General features: G+C 37.1%; 1 protein-coding gene and 1 long non-coding RNA gene across 4 annotated transcripts in view; one reads left to right on the top strand and one right to left on the bottom strand.

Moving 5' to 3' along the window:
• The window catches only part of LOC128690138 (uncharacterized), an 88847-nt gene extending 67964 nt beyond the window's left edge, over window positions 1–20883 (top strand). For all 3 annotated transcript variants that reach the window (XM_070083852.1, XM_070083849.1, XM_053778698.2), the window contains one exon: window positions 7336–20883. In XM_070083852.1, coding sequence (XP_069939953.1) covers window positions 7336–8925 — 1590 coding nt within the window. In that variant the 3' untranslated portion in view covers window positions 8926–20883. The remainder of the gene's footprint in view (window positions 1–7335) is intronic.
• On the bottom strand, window positions 2320–3161 carry LOC138852875 (uncharacterized). Its single transcript, XR_011392149.1, has 2 exons — window positions 2759–3161; window positions 2320–2606 (listed from the first exon to the last, which is right to left on the bottom strand). It is a non-coding gene; the product is annotated as an uncharacterized lncRNA (long non-coding RNA).
• Window positions 20884–21304: the final 421 nt, after the last annotated feature.

The raw sequence follows: 21304 nt of genomic DNA, 5'->3' as shown, positions 1-21304 counted from the left end.
TAGGGTGTTCGAGAGAGGGGTGGGATTAAATTATGGGGAATCAAATTCAAAATGGGAATTGACAGTTACTTTTTGCTGATGATACTGTGCTTATGGGAGATTCTAAAGAAAAATTGCAAAGGTTAGTGGATGAGTTTGGGAATGTGTGTAAAGGTAGAAAGTTGAAAGTGAACATAGAAAAGAGTAAGGTGATGAGGGTATCAAATGATTTAGATAAAGAAAAATTGGATATCAAATTGGGGAGGAGGAGTATGGAAGAAGTGAATGCTTTCAGATACTTGGGAGTTGACATGTCAGCGGATGGATTTATGAAGGATGAGGTTAATCATAGAATTGATGAGGGAAAAAAGGTGAGTGGTGCGTTGAGGTATATGTGGAGTCAAAAAATGCTATCTATGGAGGCAAAGAAGGGACTGTATGAAAGTATAGTGGTACCAACACTCTTGTATGGATGTGAAGCTTGGGTGGTAAATGCAGCAGCGAGGAGACGGTTGGAGGCAGTGGAGATGTCCTGTCTAAGGGCAATGTGTGGTGTAAATATTATGCAGAAAATTCGGAGTGTGGAAATTAGGAGAAGGTGTGGAGTTAATAAAAGCATTAGTCAGAGGGCAGAAGAGGGGTTGTTGAGGTGGTTTGGTCATTTAGAGAGAATGGATCAAAGTAGAATGACATGGAAAGCATATAAATCTATAGGGGAAGGAAGGAGGGGTAGGGGTCGTCCTCGAAAGGGTTGGAGAGAGGGGGTAAAGGAGGTTTTGTGGGCGAGGGGCTTGGACTTCCAGCAAGCGTGCGTGAGCGTGTTAGATAGGAGTGAATGGGGACGAATGATACTTGGGACCTGACAATCTGTTAGAGTTTGAGCAGGGTAATATTTAGTGAAGGGATTCAGGGAAACCGGTTATTTTCATATAGTCGGACTTGAGTCCTGGAAATGGGAAGTACAGTACCTGCACTTTAAAGGAGGGATTTGGGATATTGGCAGTTTGGAGGGATATGTTGTGTATCTTTATACATATATGCTTCTAAACTGTTGTATTCTGAGCACCTCTGCAAAAACAGTGATGTGTGAGTGTGGTGAAAGTGTTGAATGATGATGAAAGCATTTTCTTTTTGGGGATTTTCTTTCTTTTTTGGGTCACCCTGCCTCGGTGGGAGATGGCCGACTTGTTGAAAAAAAAAAAATTGTATGTGTAGTGTGACCTAAGTGTCAGTAGAAAGTAGCAAGACGTACCTGAAATCTTGCATGTTTACGAGACAAAAGGACACCAGCAATCCTACCATCATGTAAAACAATTGCAGGTTTCCGTTTTACACTCGCTTGGCAGGATGGTAGTACCTTCCTGGGCGGTTGCTGTTTACCAACCTACTACCTAGGACTCAGTAAACTTATTTCTTTCAACAAACCGACCGTATCCCACCGAGGCGGGGTGGCCCAAAAGGAAAAACAAAAGTTTCTCCTTTTAAATTTAGTAATATATACAGGAGAAGGGGTTACTAGCCCCTTGCTCCCGGCATTTAAGTCGCCTCTTACGACACGCATGGCTTACGGAGGAAGAATTCTGGAAACGTAAACACATATGCAGTTTAATGTGATCCTTTATTGACAACGTTTCACCCACACAGTGGGCTTTTTCAAGTCACAAACAGATCTACCTGGGGTGGAAGGTACGGGAGTATTTATAGTCAGAATGTTGAGGTCATGTGGAGAATGCTGCATCTGAGGATCCACTGGGTGGGGTTATAGAGTCTTGGGTAGCTTGGCAGGGGTATTGGACAAGTTGTGAGTAGACCTTCTGCAGTGTTCTATGTTCTTATGTGGGATAGCGATGAAGAAGTTTCTTGGCAAGTGGTTCAGCTATGTTATAGAAGCCATTGTTCTGGTTGAAATTGTTGGTTATAGAGATAAGCGATGATTCCAGGATTCTTCGGTATTGAGTGTTGTCTTCTGTGGCGATAAGTCTTGAGTTTCTGTAGTTGATTAAATGGTTGTGTGAATTGTGATGTTGTACACAGGCATTCCTTGTATCGTCAGTCCTGCTTGCGTATTGGTGTTCTGAAATACGTGTTTGGAGGTCTCTTGATGTTTCGCCCACGTATAATTTGTTGCAGTCATTACAAGGGAGACCTCCAAACACGTATTTCAGAACACCAATACTGCGCACACTGACCACATAGACCCATTCTTTCATATGTAGGCCTACCAGCTTTCTTTCACTAGATTTGAGGGCGCTAGTGTCAGTGGAACGCCTTCCTACTGAACAAAAGAAACTAATGGAAAAATAAATAAATGAAGAAATGATTTAGGAAAAACAAGAAAAATGATTTTTGAGAATTTTACTTAAAATTTAAATATAATAAAAAAAAATGGCCTTCAGTTCTTGTTGGGTAGGAGTAGGTATGGCCCTAGATAGTTCCTCTGATGTTATTTATGTAGGTTATCCTGGGCAGATGGTAATCCGATGTTCTGGAATCTCCTACCACTTGGATGGAGCACAAGTAGTATAGGTAAGGGCCGGTAGTTGTAGAATAATGTTAATAAGTATTATTAACACACGTCTTGCCCCTTTATCTGGCGTCTATCCTGGAAGACCACGCCAGGAACAGAGCTGACAAATAAGAGAAAATAAAACTGGTTACCCATAGTCATGATAATATAACATTTAAGAAAGAAAAAGAATGATAAATGTCAAAATCATTACTGGTAACCAGCAAACACTAGAAAAGAACAAACAGTAATACTCCTGGTAGATCACCCTACCTGATTAGGAGAAGAGTGGAGGCGAAGTGACTCTCCAAACTTCAATCCACACCAGGTAAGGTCAATATTACCAGGAGTAGAAACTTTAACAAATCGGACACCAGGAACTAGTTTTGCCCCAGCCCGCCAGAGAGGGGGGGGGGTGTGCGCGCGCAACGTAACTCGCTAATGGTTCCTGGGTGCCCGAACAACCTTAACCCCACTTACACCTACTTTTCCCTCACAGCTAGAATTTATGAGTACTAGTACGTCATGGACCCTGGTGCGTAAGCCGTACTAGTACGGCCGAAGCCCTGAAAGGGTTAAGTTGTCAGGAAGCTCCTAGCTTACCATGGAGGAAGAATCTTCCATAGTTCACCACGGATCATCTGGGATACTCTTGCAAGTCACAGGCACAAGATAACCTATTTTGTCTGCAGATTGCTTTGGCCTCATTTCCTCTTGATCCCTAACATCCTTTGACTTGTATGAAAAAACCTATTTGCCTTGCTGGGCTGTTTCCTCAGGGATCTCCTGTGACATCACATGAGGAATAACAAGCAGGCAACTCAACTGCTGAAGGGCCATCTGGCAACAAGGAGGACATATCATAGTTCGGGTGTCTACACCATGCATACAGTTTCCCATTTATGCATTTTTGCGAGGGGTTCTCCCTCAGCAGTGGAAATCTGTCATTGTACCGTTTTGCAAACCAGGCACCTCGGGGCTTGATACCTCTCACTGTTGTCTCATTTTTCTGACCAGTGTATAGACATCTGATATGGTATTTGGAGACTTATAATAATCTTTATCCTCACCAATATGACTTTCGTAAGGGCTGCTCTGCTTTGGACCCCTTGCTACACTTAGATACATATGTGTGAAATGCCTTTGCTAATAAACACTCTGTCCTAGCAGTCTATTTTGATCTTGAGAAGGCATATGACATCACTTGGAGGTATAACATCTTAGCCCAGGCCCACTCCTTAGGCCTCTGTGGTAATCTACCAACCTTTGTTGCTGCTTTCTTATCTGACAGACATTTTTGTGTCCGTGTTGGCGCCTTGCTTTCCTCAGACTTTGTTCAGGCCAAGGGAGTCCCACAAGGTTGTGTCCTTAGCACTACCCTTTTTCTCTTGGCTATAAATGACCTACCTTTCATTTTCCAAGGTATATTTGGTCGTCACTTTATGTGGATGACTTCGCTTTAGCTTACACAGGCACTAACTGTCACCTGGTAGTGGCCTCCCTTCAGGACGTGATTGACTGGGTTTCCCATTGGGCCACTTCTCATGGATTTAAAATTTTCAGTACGAAAACCCGTTTCATTACCTTCACTAGACGTTCTCTTGTCCCAGATATTCCATTGTATTTACATGGCTCAGGTATTCCAGAATCTGATACAGTCAAGTTTCTTGGCCTTCTCTTCAATCGCCAGTTGACATGGAAACCTCACATTTCCTCTTTGAAGGCAACTTGCCATGGTCAGCTGAATCTCTCTAAAATTCTTAAGCATCATTCATGGGGAGCAGATACCGGACTCTCTTCTGTTTGCATTCCACCCTAGTCTTGTCCAAGCTGGATTATGGCAACCAAGTCTATTCTGTGGCTTCTCCTACAACTCTTTCTAAGTTAGATTCCCTTCATCATCAGGGTCTGCGTTTATGCCTTGGCATCTTTCATTCATTCTCTGTTGAAAGCCTCTGTGCTGAGGGGAATGTTCCTAAATTAGCTGATCACCGTGATGCTCGGTGCCTTCATTACTTTGTTCACTCATGACCTTCATGTTCCTTCTGTATATAGGTTGGTCTCAGACATTAGTAAAAGCTCATTATTTGTTCGGTGCCCCTGCTTACTCCGACCATTGTCTTTTCGTCTTCACTCTGGTCTTCTCTCCAGTTGCCTCCCTTGTATGTTCATTTAGCATCTGCCTTTTCCTTTCCTCTTTGGGAGGTTCTGATAGTTCGTGTCTGTTCTGCCCTACTACCGTGTGCCAAAGCTCTCTTACCTATGACTGCTTCTTGCTCTTTTTCTTGATCACTTCTGGTTGCATGATCATGCCGTCGCTGTTTATAAAGATGGTTCTAAATCTTCTGATGGCATTGGGTTCACAGCAGTGTTCCCTGACGATGTTGTCCGAGGTCATTTGTTAGCCTCGGCTAGTATTTTTACCACCCAGTTGTATGCCATCCTCATAGCGCTTCTCCGTATTACATATATGTCTCCTTCGATGTTTGTGGTCATTTCAGATTCCCTCAGCGCTTTACAAGCCATTAACCCTTAAACTGTCCAAACATAGATCTGCATTCATATGCGTAGTGCTCCAAAAGTAGATCTACGTTTTTTACACATTTTCAAATATATATATAAAAAAAAGTAGATCAAAGTTTTTTAAACACTTTCAAATGTAAAAAAAAAAAAAATCTTCGTTTTTTTACATACTTTCAAATGTTGACAAAACGTAGATCTGCATTTGGACAGTTTAAGGGTTAAACAATTTAATTCCCTTCATCCATTGGTCCTTCATATTCAACTATGGTGGTGCCGTGTGGCTAGCAAAAACAAAGACATCATTTTCTGTTGGGTCCTTGGACATGTTGATGTGCAGGGCAACAAGCAGGCGGATGCTGTTGCGTGGTCTGCGGGACGTGATCTTCTGGTTTCCTATAGAGGTATTCCATTCAGGGATTATTTTACGGTCATCTCTAGCCATCTTTGTGGCCGTTGGCAACAATGGTGGTCAGACATGCACCATAACAAATTGCACTCTATTAAACTGCTTTTAGGTTTGTGGATGTCTTCTTACCACCGTTGCTGTACTTGGGAGACTGCACTCTCCCGTCTCCACATCGGCCATACTCACCTTATCCAAGGGTATCTCGTGGAATGACACCCTATTCCTCTCTCTTTGAGGTTTGTGGGGTCCCTATTTCAGTTCTTCACTTTCTTGTGGATTTCCCAGTTTACCAGCGAGCTTGCAGGATTTACCTCCAACAACGACGATGTCCTACCGCTCTTACCTTATCTTCCCTTATTGCAAACAGCCCTGCCTTTGACTTATAATCACGGCAACTGCTTTACTATACGAACTTTGACACACAGCCCTTAGTGTCCCTTCCAGCTCTTTTCTTCCCTCACCTCTGATCCCCTCTCCACCTAGCTGTTTTAGCCCCAGCACTATTTTCTGCCCCTCAGTGGTGCATGATGCTCGTCAGTTTAGCGCTTTCTTTGATTATAATAATAATAATAATATGCACGTTTAGTTCATGCAGAGGCCCACAAACATAAGAGGGATCCTGACAAGACTCTCAGCCTCTAGAATTTCAGTCGGCTTTTATGGGAGATTCACAAAACTTTTAAAGGTTTTACTACTCAGAAAGAGAAAGAGTGTGCTGATCTGTTCTTGCCATGGCTTCTTTATCTTCAGTGACTCGTGATCTGGACTGCTTTCTAGCCACCAAGTGTTACTTGATCGTCCATAGCATCTTCCAGCTACTGACTTCCCTGTAGATTATCCTATGGTAGTCTCAGGCATGTTTTATGCACCATATATCACCAAGGACTTCCAGTTAGTCAAAATATTCATCCCATGATTTGATTTGTACTATCACTTAAAATTTGTACTATTACTTTAAAATTTATTTTAGTAATTTCATTTGTTTTTCTGACCTGCTTGAACCACCCAAGAATATTGGTTAATACCAACATTCAGGTGTCAGACATAGAGCAACCAGGACTATCGCAAGTCTATAGTTTAGTTCATAATCTAGATATCATCTAGATTATGGCTGGAGTAACCTAGTGGGGCATTTGCCCCTGTCACTTAATCTCTAGATTGTATCATTGGTGGCATCCATGTGTGCTTTGTCACTGATCCGTGGGACTAATTATAGTGACTTGCCTACTGTTGTAATTCTGTCATTTGTTATGAATGCAGTGTTCAGAGTGCATTGACTCCTGGAGCCTTGCTTCTGTCAACCCCATTACCAAGTGCAGGGTTTTGTGCATGACCTACAAAAGACCTGCTATATTCCTAGACCAGTGAGCTTTATAGCAGTTCAATAGAATCTGACCTTCCTGTAACTGCAAATTAGTCTACATGAACTGGATAATTAACTCCTGCCATTATCATACAGCTGCCTTCCACATGTTATGTAACTGGCAAAGTTCTACTTGGGCCATCAGGGCCCTTCCTCAAAAGGATTTGTGTTGAAATCACGAAAAGCTAATTTCTGCATCAGGGTCATGGTGATCCTCTCCTTCACCAGCCATCTTGTTGACTGTTTACTGATTAGTCTGCACAGAGACTCCACACGAGGCCTGTGGGCACAGCTTGTGGGTGTTAGCTTGTTAACTGGAAGTACGAGCATCTATAACTGTGTAAAGTAATGCATGGGAGTTCTTTTTGGGCCTAGAGAGGTATAATTGTACTGTATACTCCAATTTGAATTTTCTTGATGAATGCAAATAAAACACCACATGGGGTAGGGAATACATTTAACAGACAATCTTAGTAATGTTTTAATTATTGTTGGTACTTAATATTGATTTCCAGCCTATCACTTACCAGTCACTGAATTTAATTGTCTTAATTGCAGGTTCTGAAACTTCTTCATGAAGCCTTGAATCGTTCTGGAGATCATTACAGTATAGAATATGGTGGTACTCAACGACGCAGTATGGGTTCATTCAAACGGCAATTACAAAGTAATGAAAGCAGCAGCAGTACATTAGAGGCGGTCATGTTTGATGGTTACCTCACATCTCCAAGTAAACGGCGGCGGCACAGCGATAGCAACATGACCCTTGTTCTTCCTACTCCCCGTGGAAACATGAAAGGCTCTCTTAGCTTAGAAGGTGAGGCTAGATGTGATGCAGCTGAAGGAGATGTAGCAACCAACTGTGGTGCTGGGTCCTCAGGGAGTCTTGGGGCTCAGGGATCTCCAGGAACAAGTTTAGAGTGGATAGATCCTTACACACCATCACCCACTTCATCTTCCTCATATAAATATACTTATACTCCCAATTCTAGTCAGGAAGATCAACAGTCTGGTGCACGAATAACCAGTACTCACAAAGTCAATCTTTCCTGCAGATTTGATTCTGCAAACGTAGGAATTTCTCCAAACGATAGTGCAATACGAAATGTGATAGTAAAGGTGTCTCCCCCTGTAACAAGTAAAATATCAAGTACTGGAGCAAGTAGTAGAGGAAGTGATGTTTGTAGGCTTGGATTTAACTCTCAGCAAATGTCTGTTGATGCTGATGAAGGTGATGATAATCATTCTGTAGTTAGCTTCATTAAAACAAATGAAAGTCAAGATAGTATTGATCTAGCAAGTGTGTTTTCTGATGATACTAGGGAAAGCACGGTAATGATTGACTTGAAGGATGAGCGGCCCGCCTCATCTGCAGGTGTCGCTGGAGAGAGTGCAATTAAGCGAAGTCGCAAAATGTGGTACAAGCACAAGTACTTCTCTACACCAGTTCATGAGGAAGGAGATAAGCGTTTAAAAGTGGAATCAAAATCTACTTTTGGCCCTCGTTCATCCTCATTACCTCTCCCAGAGCCAGACCATGAGGGCATAGTGTCACCGGACTTGTTCCCTAGCCCTGAAGCAGACCGTAGTCTTCCTCTCATCACCGTATCCTCACCTTCTGATCAGGCAAGTGAATCCCAGGTGTCTGATGAAACTAATGTGACTGTTGTTCTTAGTGGCAGCTCAGGAGAACCATCTGACCTAGATGTAATGTTAGTTGATGAATTGCCAGCAGACCATCCATTAAGTAGTGAACCTGTTCATCATAGGAGCCCTGCAGCTTCACGGCCTACTGTCATATGTGGACCACCCTTTATTCCTTCAGCTCAAGATAGGGAAGTTTGTTCTGATAATGAAGCACACACTCCTCATGACTCCACTAGTGATACAGTCTCCTGCAATTCTGGTGGGTTAAACCATAGTGTTCCACCTTTGAAACCTTTATCCACAACACCTCCAAAAGTAATAGATTTGGTTAGTGACAGTGATTGTACACCAGAGTTGGAGGACTTATTAATACGCAAACATGAAGTAACTGGAATGACAGTTAAGACTGAAGAGTGTTCAGAACGATCGTCTTGCTTAAAGACTACTCGACGTAGAGATAATGAAGTAGAGGTTGTGACATTAGATCAACAAAGTCTCTGAAATATTATGTGAATATGAATATAAAATTAAATTTGCATTATTCAGGTATTGTTGTACTTTGATTTTATTGATCACTGTTGAAGCTACACTTAATGTCATATCTCCTATTAGGATTCATTGCAAACTTTTCTGATAAAATGAAGTCTCTTACAGATAATGGCAGTGCTACACCATCTCTATTCTAAGATGAAAGTTGACGTATAATAAATAATGCAGTTGTTAAAGATGGCCATACAGTATAACTAACTGACTATACTTTTGTACATTAATTATTTGTTTCTAGAATTGTTATGAAAAGTTTAAAGAAAATTGTATGGCAAATACAAGTCATGAAATTCATTGTAATTTAAAATTATGATGTACCTGTACATGTAGAATTGTTCTCTCCTAACTTTCTGCAAAGAATGAAATAAGTTGCTTACCTATGATGATGAGTTTCGAGAGTTTTTCTACTCCCGGAGCCTGGCCCTGGGTCAGGCTTGTCTTGTCTTTCAGTGAGTTATATCTAGTTGTAATGGGCTAAGATATCATAGCCTTGTTTAAACTCATTCCCTTCATACTGTATTCCAGTATTTCTAGTCACCACCATGCTGTTTTGTTCCTAGCCTATTCTTTATCTTTTTTTTCTAATGTTATCAAAATTCCTTCATAAACTAGCATTAATGTTCTCTTTCTTTGCTAATGTTATTTTTATGATAAATATAAGAAAGGCTTAAGTACCTGCTGTACTATCATTATTTTGGTCAATAAATTAAAATGGAAGACAAACTGCGTACTGTATTGTAAATAGTAACTCAAGTTTTGACAGCCTCTGGTAGATTTTTCGCTTGGAGCTCGGCAACATGAGTGGGATTAAGTTTTATACACATATTTTATATAATTTAGTTAATAAAGTTTAGAATATTATTATGTATAGTATCAGTTGTTATGTGCAGTGTAAAATGTAAATTTACCCCAAGTAGATATTACTGGTTAATGTAACAATTATTTTTAGATTTCATATTTATTATTGTACAGGGGTGTTATAAAGAATTAGAGTTTTAACTTTAAATATATAAATTGAGCTACAGTATTTCTTAAAAAAGAAACTGTAAATAAATTATGTAAATATAGTACATACTTTACCAGATGCTATAGTTGAGCAAATATGAAAGTTGTAATCAAAATAAATGTGGTTTATTTCTGATGCCTACTTTCGTCACTCTTCTTGCATATGATATTTGTTTCAGTCTTTGTGTGGTTACACTCAATGTTTGGTAGATACACAATATTTTGAGGCCGTGATGAAATTAGAAAAGAATGGCTGTAAGATTTCCAGGTATTTGCATTCATAATTTTATCTTTTATCTTTTTGAATTGTACTGTACATTGATTTTCCTTCTATTATTGAATTTTAATATACCACATTTTGTGGTTACCATGATGTATATAACACTTTACAAGGATAGAGGAAAACCTATGTTTACCTAACTTACTCATAATGCAGGGTGCTTTTTCTGTCATCACAAACCATAGAAATTCAAAAATAGAAATAACAGTGCTCAGTCATGTCACTAGCCAAAAATTAAGAGATAGGACCAAGAGCTGGAGCTCACTCCCCCTGCAAATTCAGATAGGTAATTACATAGTATATCTTTACACTGTTTAGGGCTTTTCCTATGAATATAATAATAATATTTTACACCAGCCTATAACTCCCAGTATATAAAACTATAAATCTTTTCATGTTTGTCTTATAAGAATATCAGTTAAAATTAATATTATGATAAACTTTTCTTTGAAAATATTATAAGGATATGCATAGCATGCATATGATGTAGTATTACTATAAGCTTGATCCCACTCTTGTTGACACTACGAGGTACACAATAGCAGAAATGACAAATATATAATGCACAATATTATTTAGTGTAACAGGTAGAAGGGCATTTTAATAATGGCTGTGTTTATATTATAAATCTTTGTATACAGAAGGAAATTAAGTTACTGAAATCAAAGTTTAGTGTGCTATCTTTTCCATCATTTATATACTATTGCTCTCTTCATCCTCACTCATACATACATATGCATGTCGGCATCTACACGAGATTGTATATGAAATGTATAGAGCAGTAAAAGGTTGTATGCCTAGTGTGTTTTTATTGGGAATTGATGTATTAGATATTGACAGAATATATGATTATGCTTTTTAAAGATTCTATAATAATTATTATAGAACTTTTAATTATAATTAAACTTCTTGGATGTGAATATTTTAAGTGTAACTTGTTTACTTGCTTAAATACACCAAAGCTGTTTCTTCAGTATAATTTAAAATTTAGGCATTTTAGACTTATCCAGTAGTATTTATTGTGTGTGGTTTGTAATCATGACCCTTTAATTTCTCTGGATCAGTACGACTCAGGCAGAAAATCATTTGCAGTACTAGCCATACATGGGGGTTTATCCTAAACAAATGATATCATTTGCCTAGTTATACAGTTAAATATTTTTACTAAGATAAAATTATTTGATAAGGTTAAAAATACCCTTAACTGAAGAACGCAACAGCTGCATATATGCAAAAGTACCTACATATAAAGTAAGTTACTAGGGATGGGGCAATACCGGAATTTTTGCTGATAACCAGTACCATCAAAATTAGCCAATACCACTGATGTTTTGACAGATCCCTACAAATTACAGTTGTAAATTGTATTAAAGGAGTGGGTAGCTGATTCTAAAATGAGGTTTATCACTTTTCTTAAAAATATATCCACTTATATTTATTTGTAAAAAGCTCTACTTTATGATAATATAGTTTTTATTAACAAAATTCAAATGTCTAGTTATATGGATAGGACCTGAGCAGTGGATGTCTTCTTATTTACAAAGTCAGTGCTAAATCCAGTAAAAGTAGTTTAATATTTTAGTGACCTTGATGTGCATTCAAATTTTTGAAGATCAGTATTTTATGTTTCCATAAAAGCCCTGGGAAGTTGAAACTAAACTATGTTAGAAACCTATTACAAAATATGAAAAGTTCATTGTTTTTCTTCTGACCAGCAAGTTTTTTAATTTATTTGAAAAATGTTATTCTTCATCATTGTTACTTCATTACACCCAATTGGCTGGTTATCTAGAAGTATGGGTAGATTTTTTCAAGAAAAGTTCTGCAGTCATCTGTCTTGAGCGACTTTGTTTGGTCGAGGGAAAATAGAAATGCTGATATGGTGGTTTGATAGACAGTATCACTGTTCCTTATTTGTGTTTTGAATTTGTTTACCTTGAGTATCCCAAAGAAACCATCATCATTCAGTCTCTGGCTGTCCTTCCACTAAGCTACATGAATACACTAGACTTTCAAACATGCAAAACTAGTCAGCCAGATTGATTTCCAGAACTTTTTTTTAATAGACATTAACTTGGTCATACAGTGGAACCTTGGTTGTCAAACAGACTAGTTGTTAAACAAATCGGTTTTTGAACAAAGAATTTGGCCCTGGTTTCCGTACGGGGTCTTGATTGTCAACCAACAATGGTTGGACTATATGATCACCAGACACAGTCCACAGCATGGGTCTCTTGAGCTCTTGCTGTGCATCTTGTGAAGGTAATGAAACCAAAAGTATGAAATTTGATGGACAACTTATGGAATTATGCTATCGCGAAGTTAGAGGTCTTGATGATATTTATGCATTGGCAATTTCACTTACATTGAGCCCTATTTTGGGACAATTCCATTGTTCCAGTCGGCCAAACTCATAGCTACCTGTATTTTGCTAGAACTTTTATTCTATCGAGTGAGTACAAGAAACTGCCCATTTACCTGTTTCAATTACCCAATAAAGTGATCTGAAATTACTAATTTGGCCAATTTCACACATAATTCAAGAAAGGCCAATTTCAAAATAGTCCAGTATAAACAATGCAAACATTCCTTGCACTAAAATAACATTTTATCTATTCATTAGTCACGTCTCCAGGCCCCTCTTATATTACGCTTGCTTTTCATTTTGAATTCTTATTCACACAAAAAATAGAAGATTTGTTGTTATTCAGACTACTACATAATTGTAATAATTGTATAAATAATATCAGTGCATTCGTGAATGCACATGAGATCCACCAGTTGACGTGTATTGCACACATGATTTGTTTACTCTTGAATATCAGCAAAAATCGAACATTTCCGCTACTTTGAGCTCAATTTCAAGCTACTGTTAGTCTTTTAACCATTGAAAATCATCTATATTTCTGTAATATATTTGCCATTCTATCAAATGAGACCAAGAAAATGAGAATACACCCATAAATACCATACGAAAATACACTGCATTATGGAAGACTTTAATAGTAAGAAGAACCAGAAGCATGGGGAAATAAATTGATGGAGGCATGGATGAGGAACTTCATGTACCATCACGTAAAGAAAACAATGAGAAAGGTGAGTGAAGTAAATGTCACTGTTTTAAACCAAAAACACGGTCGCAGTTTTTTTCTCATTATGTGCTGCGTGCTGCAGGATTTTTTTTTTATACTGTGCACAGTGACTATGCAGACCCATTTTCTCACATGTAGGCCTACCAGCTTTCTCTAGCAAAATTTGAAGCTGCTAGAATTTTGTCATTAGATCTCTTCTGACAGGTAAGAGGCAGTTTAAATTTTCATTTACTGTACAGTATTTCAGTTAAATTTTCATTTAGTATTCATTTTTAGTGTGTGTGTGCTGTATAATTTTATACATTGTTTATGTAGTAGTTAGTACATTCTTTCAACACATCGGCCGTATCCCACCGAGGCGGGGTGGCCCAAAAGGAAAAACGAAAGTAGTTAGTACATTATTTTTAATAAATTATTATACTGTCACTTTTGGTCTGGAATGGATTAATTCTATTTACATTATTCTTTATGGGAAAAATTGGTTTGGTTGTCGAACTGACATCTGGAACGAATTAAGTTTGACAACCAAGGATCCACTGTACTACAACAGCGTGTTAAATACCATCACTACAATGTAGCCCCCTCATGTATGCCAGCTGAATGTCAGACTTTCTACAAATTAACATGTATTTCACACCTCATAAACTTTCACTCAGACACTACCTTTACTAACATTCCTTCTGTATTCCCATATATATGTGCTCTCTGTGCAAGCCAATTATGCCTGATTCTCTCTACATAAATGATTGTTTATCTCATATTCTTCTGCTCATTTTCATTATACCTTTCATACTTTCAACTTCAAATCTCTTCATTACTTATTTTCTGTATAATGTCACATCTTAAGCCAGAGACATTGCTCTACATCTATATAAATGAGTTGGCACCACTATATTATAATACATTTTTGTTTTTCATTCATGAGAAAATTTTCATTTTCTTTGTTCACATAGTTGTCAGCAATTCAGCAGCTTTCTTTCTCTTATGTTTTGTAGTTAATCTTACCAGTAATGGAAATGCCTACTGGTACTATGTATACAGGCATCTAGAAACATGCCCTTCCTCAAATTTCTTTTGCTTCATTTCTGATTGCTACTGTTATTCTAATAATTTCACTAATTTCTTTGCTTACTTTTAACTTTAGTGTTTTACACACCCTTCCAGACATCTTTACCAACCTGTGTAACCTTTCTTCAAAAGTTGTCACACCTCCCATGTAAATTTTATTAATTTTCATTAAGGCCAACATTCTTAGTCATTAGCTTTCATGTCTTATACAAACCTCAAATTGAGATAATGCAGTCTTTGGTTAGTCGTATTGTTTGATTTCTTACCAACTTCCCATGGAGACAACACATCTTTTGCTTGGTCCTACTGTTACTGATAACTTCCTTTTCCTGCAATATCTAGAGCCCTGATTAATTTAGTAAAACTTTTAGAGCTTTTAATAACTTATCTCCTATGCATCTGTCACACCTGATATAAGTTTCATTAAGAACATAAAAAACTCTTAAATTTATTGATAATATTAATGTATCTTGAGTTGCAGTGAAAGAAAAGCTAGTTTTTGCAGTACAAAAAAGTTTTATCTCGCAAAGAGTATATTTTTTGATAATATCATAGAGGTAACTGATATTGCAAATTGGATATTAAGTCTTAGATGTATGGTATAACTGAAGTAAAGTATTTAGCATTTGAAATACATAAAAAAATAAAATAAAGTACAGTGGTACCTCAAGTTACGAACTTAATTCATTCCAGAAGGCTGTGCGAGTGCAGATACCGAACAAATTTGTTCCCATAAGGAATAATGTACATTAGATTAATCTGTTTCAGACCCCCAAAATTACACTTACAGAAGCACTTACAAAAATACACTTACATAATTGTTCGAGTTGGGGGCTGTTCGAAACTCGAGGTACCACAGTAATTGGATTCATACATAAATTTTGTTTTTCGTTGTGGAATTTGGGGCAGGATTTTTTAACCCTTTCACTGTCAAGAGCCCTGCTCCAAAAAAAAAAAAAAAGATTTTTTCTTATGAAATGATAATCTTTTCCTGATGGTAATGACATCAAAAGTACGAAATTTGATGGAAAACTTATGAAATTATGCTCTCATGAAGTTAGTGGTCTCGGTGACATATACGCATCAGCGATTTCGCCCACTTTGGGCCCTATTTTTGGCCAATTCCATTATTCCAGTCAACCAAACTCATAGCTATTTCGCTAGAACTGTTCTATTGATTGAGTACAAGAAACCGCTCGTTTACCAATTCCAACTACCCAATAAAGTGGCCAGAAATTGGCAATTTGGGCAATTTCACATAAATTTCAAAAGATACCAATTTCAAAATAGGGTCCAGAATAAACAATGCAGACATTCCTGGCACTAAAATAACATTTTCTCTGTTCATTACTCATGTATCCAGGCCCCTCTTATATTACTCTTGCTTTCCATTTTGAATTTTTATTTACACAAAAAAATAGAAGATTTATTCTTATGCAGACTACTGCATTATTGTAATAATTGTATAAATAATGTCACCCCATTTGTGACCGCGTATTAGACTGGCCAGTTGGACACGTATTGGACAATGATGTCATTTGTTTACTCCTGAACATCAGCAAAACTCAAACATTTCCTCTACTTTGAGCTCAATTTCAAGGTACTTTTCATTGTGAAACCAATCAAAATAATCTCCGTTTCTGTAATATATCTTCCATTTTATCAAATGAGACCAAGAAAACGAGAATACAACCATAAATACCATACAAAAATACACCTTGAAGTCGGTGTTTTCAACCAAAAACACGGTCGGAGTTTTTTTTTTTCTCATGCACTGCGTGCTGCAGGTTTTTTTTATACTGAGCACACTGACCACGCAGACCCATTCTCTCACTTGTAGGTCTATCAGCTTTCTCCCGCTGGATTTGAAGCTGCTAGAATTTTGGCATATTAATACAGCACCAACACTGGCTTGTAAACTGTACTAATACGACACTGACAGTTAAAGGGTTAATGCTAACCTTGAGTGACGCCTGCCAACTGTTGAATACAGGTCAGCCATCGCTAATCCAGCAGTCGGTAATCCAGTTCCATTAGTAATCCGGCATAATTTCAAATTTCCAGGGTTGCCACACCAACTTGCCGCTACTGTTTGGTGGTGCTACTTGCTGCATAAGTCATTCCAATTTCTTTTTCTCCATTTATTGTTGCAACCTGCTCACTTTTAGCCCTAGCCCTAGTTCCAATGAATAAAATAGGGTGTAAAGTGGGTCAAATCGCCAATGCGTAAATATTGCTGTTGGGTTAAGTGTATTCTAACCTAACGACTGTAATCCAGCACTCTACAGGTCCCAGTGGTGCTGGATTAGTGATGGTCAACCTGTACTTAGTTTCATAATTGTAACAAGCAACATGTATGGATGCCATCTTTGGACTGTGCTGTTTACAGGATTACCTTCCTTCACATCCTACCTTCCATAGTCTATTCCACATAGTATATGAAATCTCAGACTGAAGAACAATTCTTAAACATCTGATGTAGTACATTTACATCAGTAAGTACCCTATGAGGAAGCCATGTGTGCAGTGGAATGAACCTTTTACCCCTTCCTTTTTATTTATTTAAGCTACAAGTAGCAGTCCTCCTCCTGTAGTTTTAAAAGATTGGGCAATAGGATGGTTCAGATAGTAATGTACCAGATTTCTTTAATTGGTAGTTTGGTAAAAGTTGGCATAGATATTATGTAAATATGGTAAGAGTGGATGAGTATGACTTACCACAGGTTGGTTGCATGAAAAGCAACGGAAAGGCCATGATGAAATTATGAAAATAGCAAACAAGATAACAAGGAAGATAGGTACACTGCTGCCAGATCAGCGGCAGGAGGAATGCATTCTGCATTTTTAATTATAGTTATTACATTTGAGATACTATACCATGCACTTGTAGAAAAGATTGAGTCTTGGATTGCTTTCACATTTTAAGTTTGAGCTTGTACAGTAGTGATGTTTCAGTAATTATGTGACTAGAGTATGTAGCATGGTTCTGGCTTACCATATGAAAATAGTTAAATGCTGAACACTGTAGTATAACAGTTTTTATACTTTTACATAGGTGTTGATTTATTTTTTTTTACCTTTTGTTATGATGACTCATCATTTATGTATGATGAGATTGTTATGCATGAAGTTATGAGTGAACATTCATAACACTAGTGAAATTAACAGTATATTTACTAGATCAATAAACAGGAAAAAAAATGCAGTAAAAAAGCATAAGCTCTAATGTGTAACTATTTTTTGTCAAAATTAGGTGCTGAGTCATGTACAAATATACAACAATCCAATGTTGTTAGTACACTGTATGTCTTAATGAAAATCTTGTAATGGTGCTGAATAAGGAGAAAAAAAGAGAGTATTTATAAACCAAACTGACTTAACAGCTAATTTCATTAATCCACTGGTAAGAACTAACAAAGCAATCACCTTGGAAAATCTGTAGAATAATTCAACCTTCACTAGCCATTCATATTGACAAGCATAGGCCTTCTGCTTTACTATAGTTAACAGTGGTTATAGTAGCTCATAATCATAAGAAACATTTGTAATGCATATTTAAATGTTCTCAGGTCTTGTTACATTATACTTTAAGTAAAAAATGAGATTAACATATTGATACATTTTGAATTCCCACAGTTTTCCTACACAAATTATTGTTTTGATTTATAATTGATGTGTGCATATTTTTCTGGTTTGTTATACAGTACTTTATTCCAAATCTGTATTGCCAGGAATATCTTAGTCCTTATGTTTCTGTGTAATCTGAGTAAGTGATTATTGTTTTATTTGATATGTTTTATGTACAGACTTCTTCAGTATTGAACTAATGAGATTGCTGTATATGTCAGTAAAATGGTGAGCGAGTTTGTGTATGTCACTTGAAGATAGCGCAAACCATGTATAAGTACAGTATGTGTGTATGCAGACTTTCTAATCACTCTCTGAATATGATAATACTGCAAATTTGCTCGTTGTTAAGTATGATGTAATAATATCAAAGCTTATTATGTAGCCCCTGGATAGGAGCAAACCACTGCATACAGTAGGCAGTGGGCCGGCTGTTGTATACCAAATCAGAATGCAAGAGCTTTCTTAATTCTTACCAGTATTAAGTATAATACTGTAATGATTTTACACTAGGGAAGAGGGGTGAATATATGTAATTATCTGGTTTGAGTTTGCCAAATTTAAGCTTAATCTTATACACCAGCCTCTTAACTTGTTGGCTGACTTAACTGGAGTCATCAGTTTTTTTGTACATGATGTATTATTTTTGTTTCTTAAGTTTTGTTCCGTGATTATGGTTCTAAAGTTGTTGCAGATGTTTAGACCTCAGTTTTCTTGTGTTTGCAGGGGATGAATCATAGTTCCTAACCTAACCTTTAACTGACTGATGGTTCTATATTGGTACCACATATTCTAGAATTATTAGTCATATGTTGGGTATAGTGCAGTAGCATGAATTAGTTTTTGTTTAGGCCACAATGTGCCATTCTAGTGTTTTCTTGTCTGGCTTATGTATACCACCAAAAATACTTGATTTGTGTGTGCTTCTTGGTACATTTGTTGTGATTTTGACACCCAGATCTTTTTCAGTGATTAATTCTGTGATCATCTGTTCACCCATGTAGCACATTCTTGCCTATATTTCATTACTTGTATTGCATTCAAATTGCCAGTTTTCTAACCATTCCTGTAGCTAGTCAAGGTCATTTTGCAGGATTTTTCCAGTCATTAATTGCTTATACAATAGGCCCTCCAACTTATAATAGTCTGATTTACTATAATCTGCACTTAGGGTTGGGGCATTTGGAACCAATTAATGATTTACACAGATACACTCTTCTGGACATCAGAGTGTTTTGTGACTGTAGAAACATTACTTTCAGTTAGCAGGACATCAAGATTCAGTGAAAGTACAGTGAAATTCTGTGTACTGTATTGTAGCTCTGTTATGTATATTGAGCATGGACACATTGACATTAGCTAAGCATTCTTTGATGCTATTTCAAGTGAAAGTGGCAGTATTGAATGTAAATATTGGGTAAATAATCTCAGTTAAATAATGTAATTTGATATGGGAGATTATGGTTTGGAGGCAAATGTCCAGTTATGACATGGGGTGTCCATGGGAAAAATAGGCTGTTTTGAACACCTGAGTTACAATTTTTAGGTATGCATTAGGCTTGTAATTGGGATGTCTACCATATTCTCATTATCTTAGCATGTCTTCGAACATTTATATATATAAATTTAGGCACGAGAGGTCATTTAAATATTAGTTTGGTAATTTTTTCTTTACTTAGTATTGGCTTTTTTCAGATTTTGTAGTTTAGCAATATGCAGTTGATCTATCCTTTTTCTAGCCTGTCTAATTTCTCTGAGTATTTTACATTATTTAAAGACAGGATTTTTCATCCTTGAATAAATCTCATTCTTTCTAAGTGTTCTGGTCTATTTCTTATCACTTTCTCCATTACTTTGCTTTAGATATTTCTCGAGAGATACTTGTCAGTAAATTAGCAATACCTGTCTCTTGCCTTATTTTTAAATACTGGGCTTGCATTTGCTTTCTTCAGGAGTCTAACAGTTTATCTGTTTCCATTGGTTTGCTTTAGTTTTGCAAATAGTGGTTTGCTGAGTATTGCAGCTCCTTCTCTTAGTATCCACAGCAGTATATTGTTTGTGCCCATATCCTTTGTTTGGTTTAAATCACTCAGCGTGTCGTAAGAGGCAACTAAAATGCCGGGAGCAAGGGGCTAATAACCCCTTCTCCTGTATATATTATCAAATTTAAAAGGAGAAACTTTTATTTTTTCTTTTGGGCCACCCCACCTTGGTGGGATGCAGCTGGTGCATTGAAAGAAGAAAGATGTACGTTCATAAAAAAATCGTACATACAGAAATTCTAGTTACTGTATTATTTTTTTTTTATGAACATTAAAGAAATCAAGTATGTTTAGGTACATAACAGATGCAGTAAAGTTCCTGTTATCCAAACCCGACAGAACCAGGAGTAGCCAAATAAACTGGAAAAATAGTTTTTAAATAATAATAAAAAATAATAATTATAAATATTGGGATTTTGTTATTCTTGAGTGTCTGTTCTTTCAAGAAATGCACGCACTCACACACCAAGTCATAAATGCAACAACAACAATGAAGACATACTGAAGCTTTTATTTGAGAATGATAGTATGATCATCAGGATCATAAGCTCTAACTGAGACTTGAAACTATGAGCAGATACCAGACCCTTAAAGACACTGGCAACTTGATCAAAAATCTTGGAGCTACTCTAGAAAAGGCTCTTTCTGTGAAGTATTTCTTCCTAACAGCATAAGGCTCAGTCAATCTAAAAGGGTCATGGCATTTTGCAGAAACATTTCTGAGCCCAGTAGGAAATGTACAAGCATATCAATAAGATAATTAGGTTAAAAAAAAAAATTAACTTTAAATGTTGATAAACAGAGCTCAGATTCAGTTCTTAATTTGATAAGGAAACAATACAACTCATACAAGTATAGAGGGAACTCTAGTTCAGAGCAAAAATACCAGTCTAGCTTCATGATTCAGTACAGTCTGAAATCTTTTTTAGCAAGTAGTTAAGCAGACTGACAAATAATTGCAAATCAGTTTGAGAGGAAACAAGTACATGAATAAGGCCAAAAATACTTTTCAAGACATTTTCTGCATAGCAATTAACCCTTAAACTGTCCAAACGTAGATCTACGTTTGCACGCGTAGCGCTCCGAACGTAGATCTACGTTTTTTTTTTTACATTGTTTCTTATGTAGAAAATTATGGTTGGAGCACTACGCGCACAAATGTAGATCTATGTTTGGACAGTTTAAGGGTTAAGAATATGAAAATTTCACTGTTTAACAAT

This window comes from Cherax quadricarinatus, chromosome 1 (genome assembly GCF_038502225.1).
Source record: "Cherax quadricarinatus isolate ZL_2023a chromosome 1, ASM3850222v1, whole genome shotgun sequence".
Taxonomy (NCBI): Eukaryota; Metazoa; Arthropoda; class Malacostraca; order Decapoda; family Parastacidae; genus Cherax; species Cherax quadricarinatus.
This window is presented reverse-complemented; position numbering and strand designations above follow the sequence as displayed.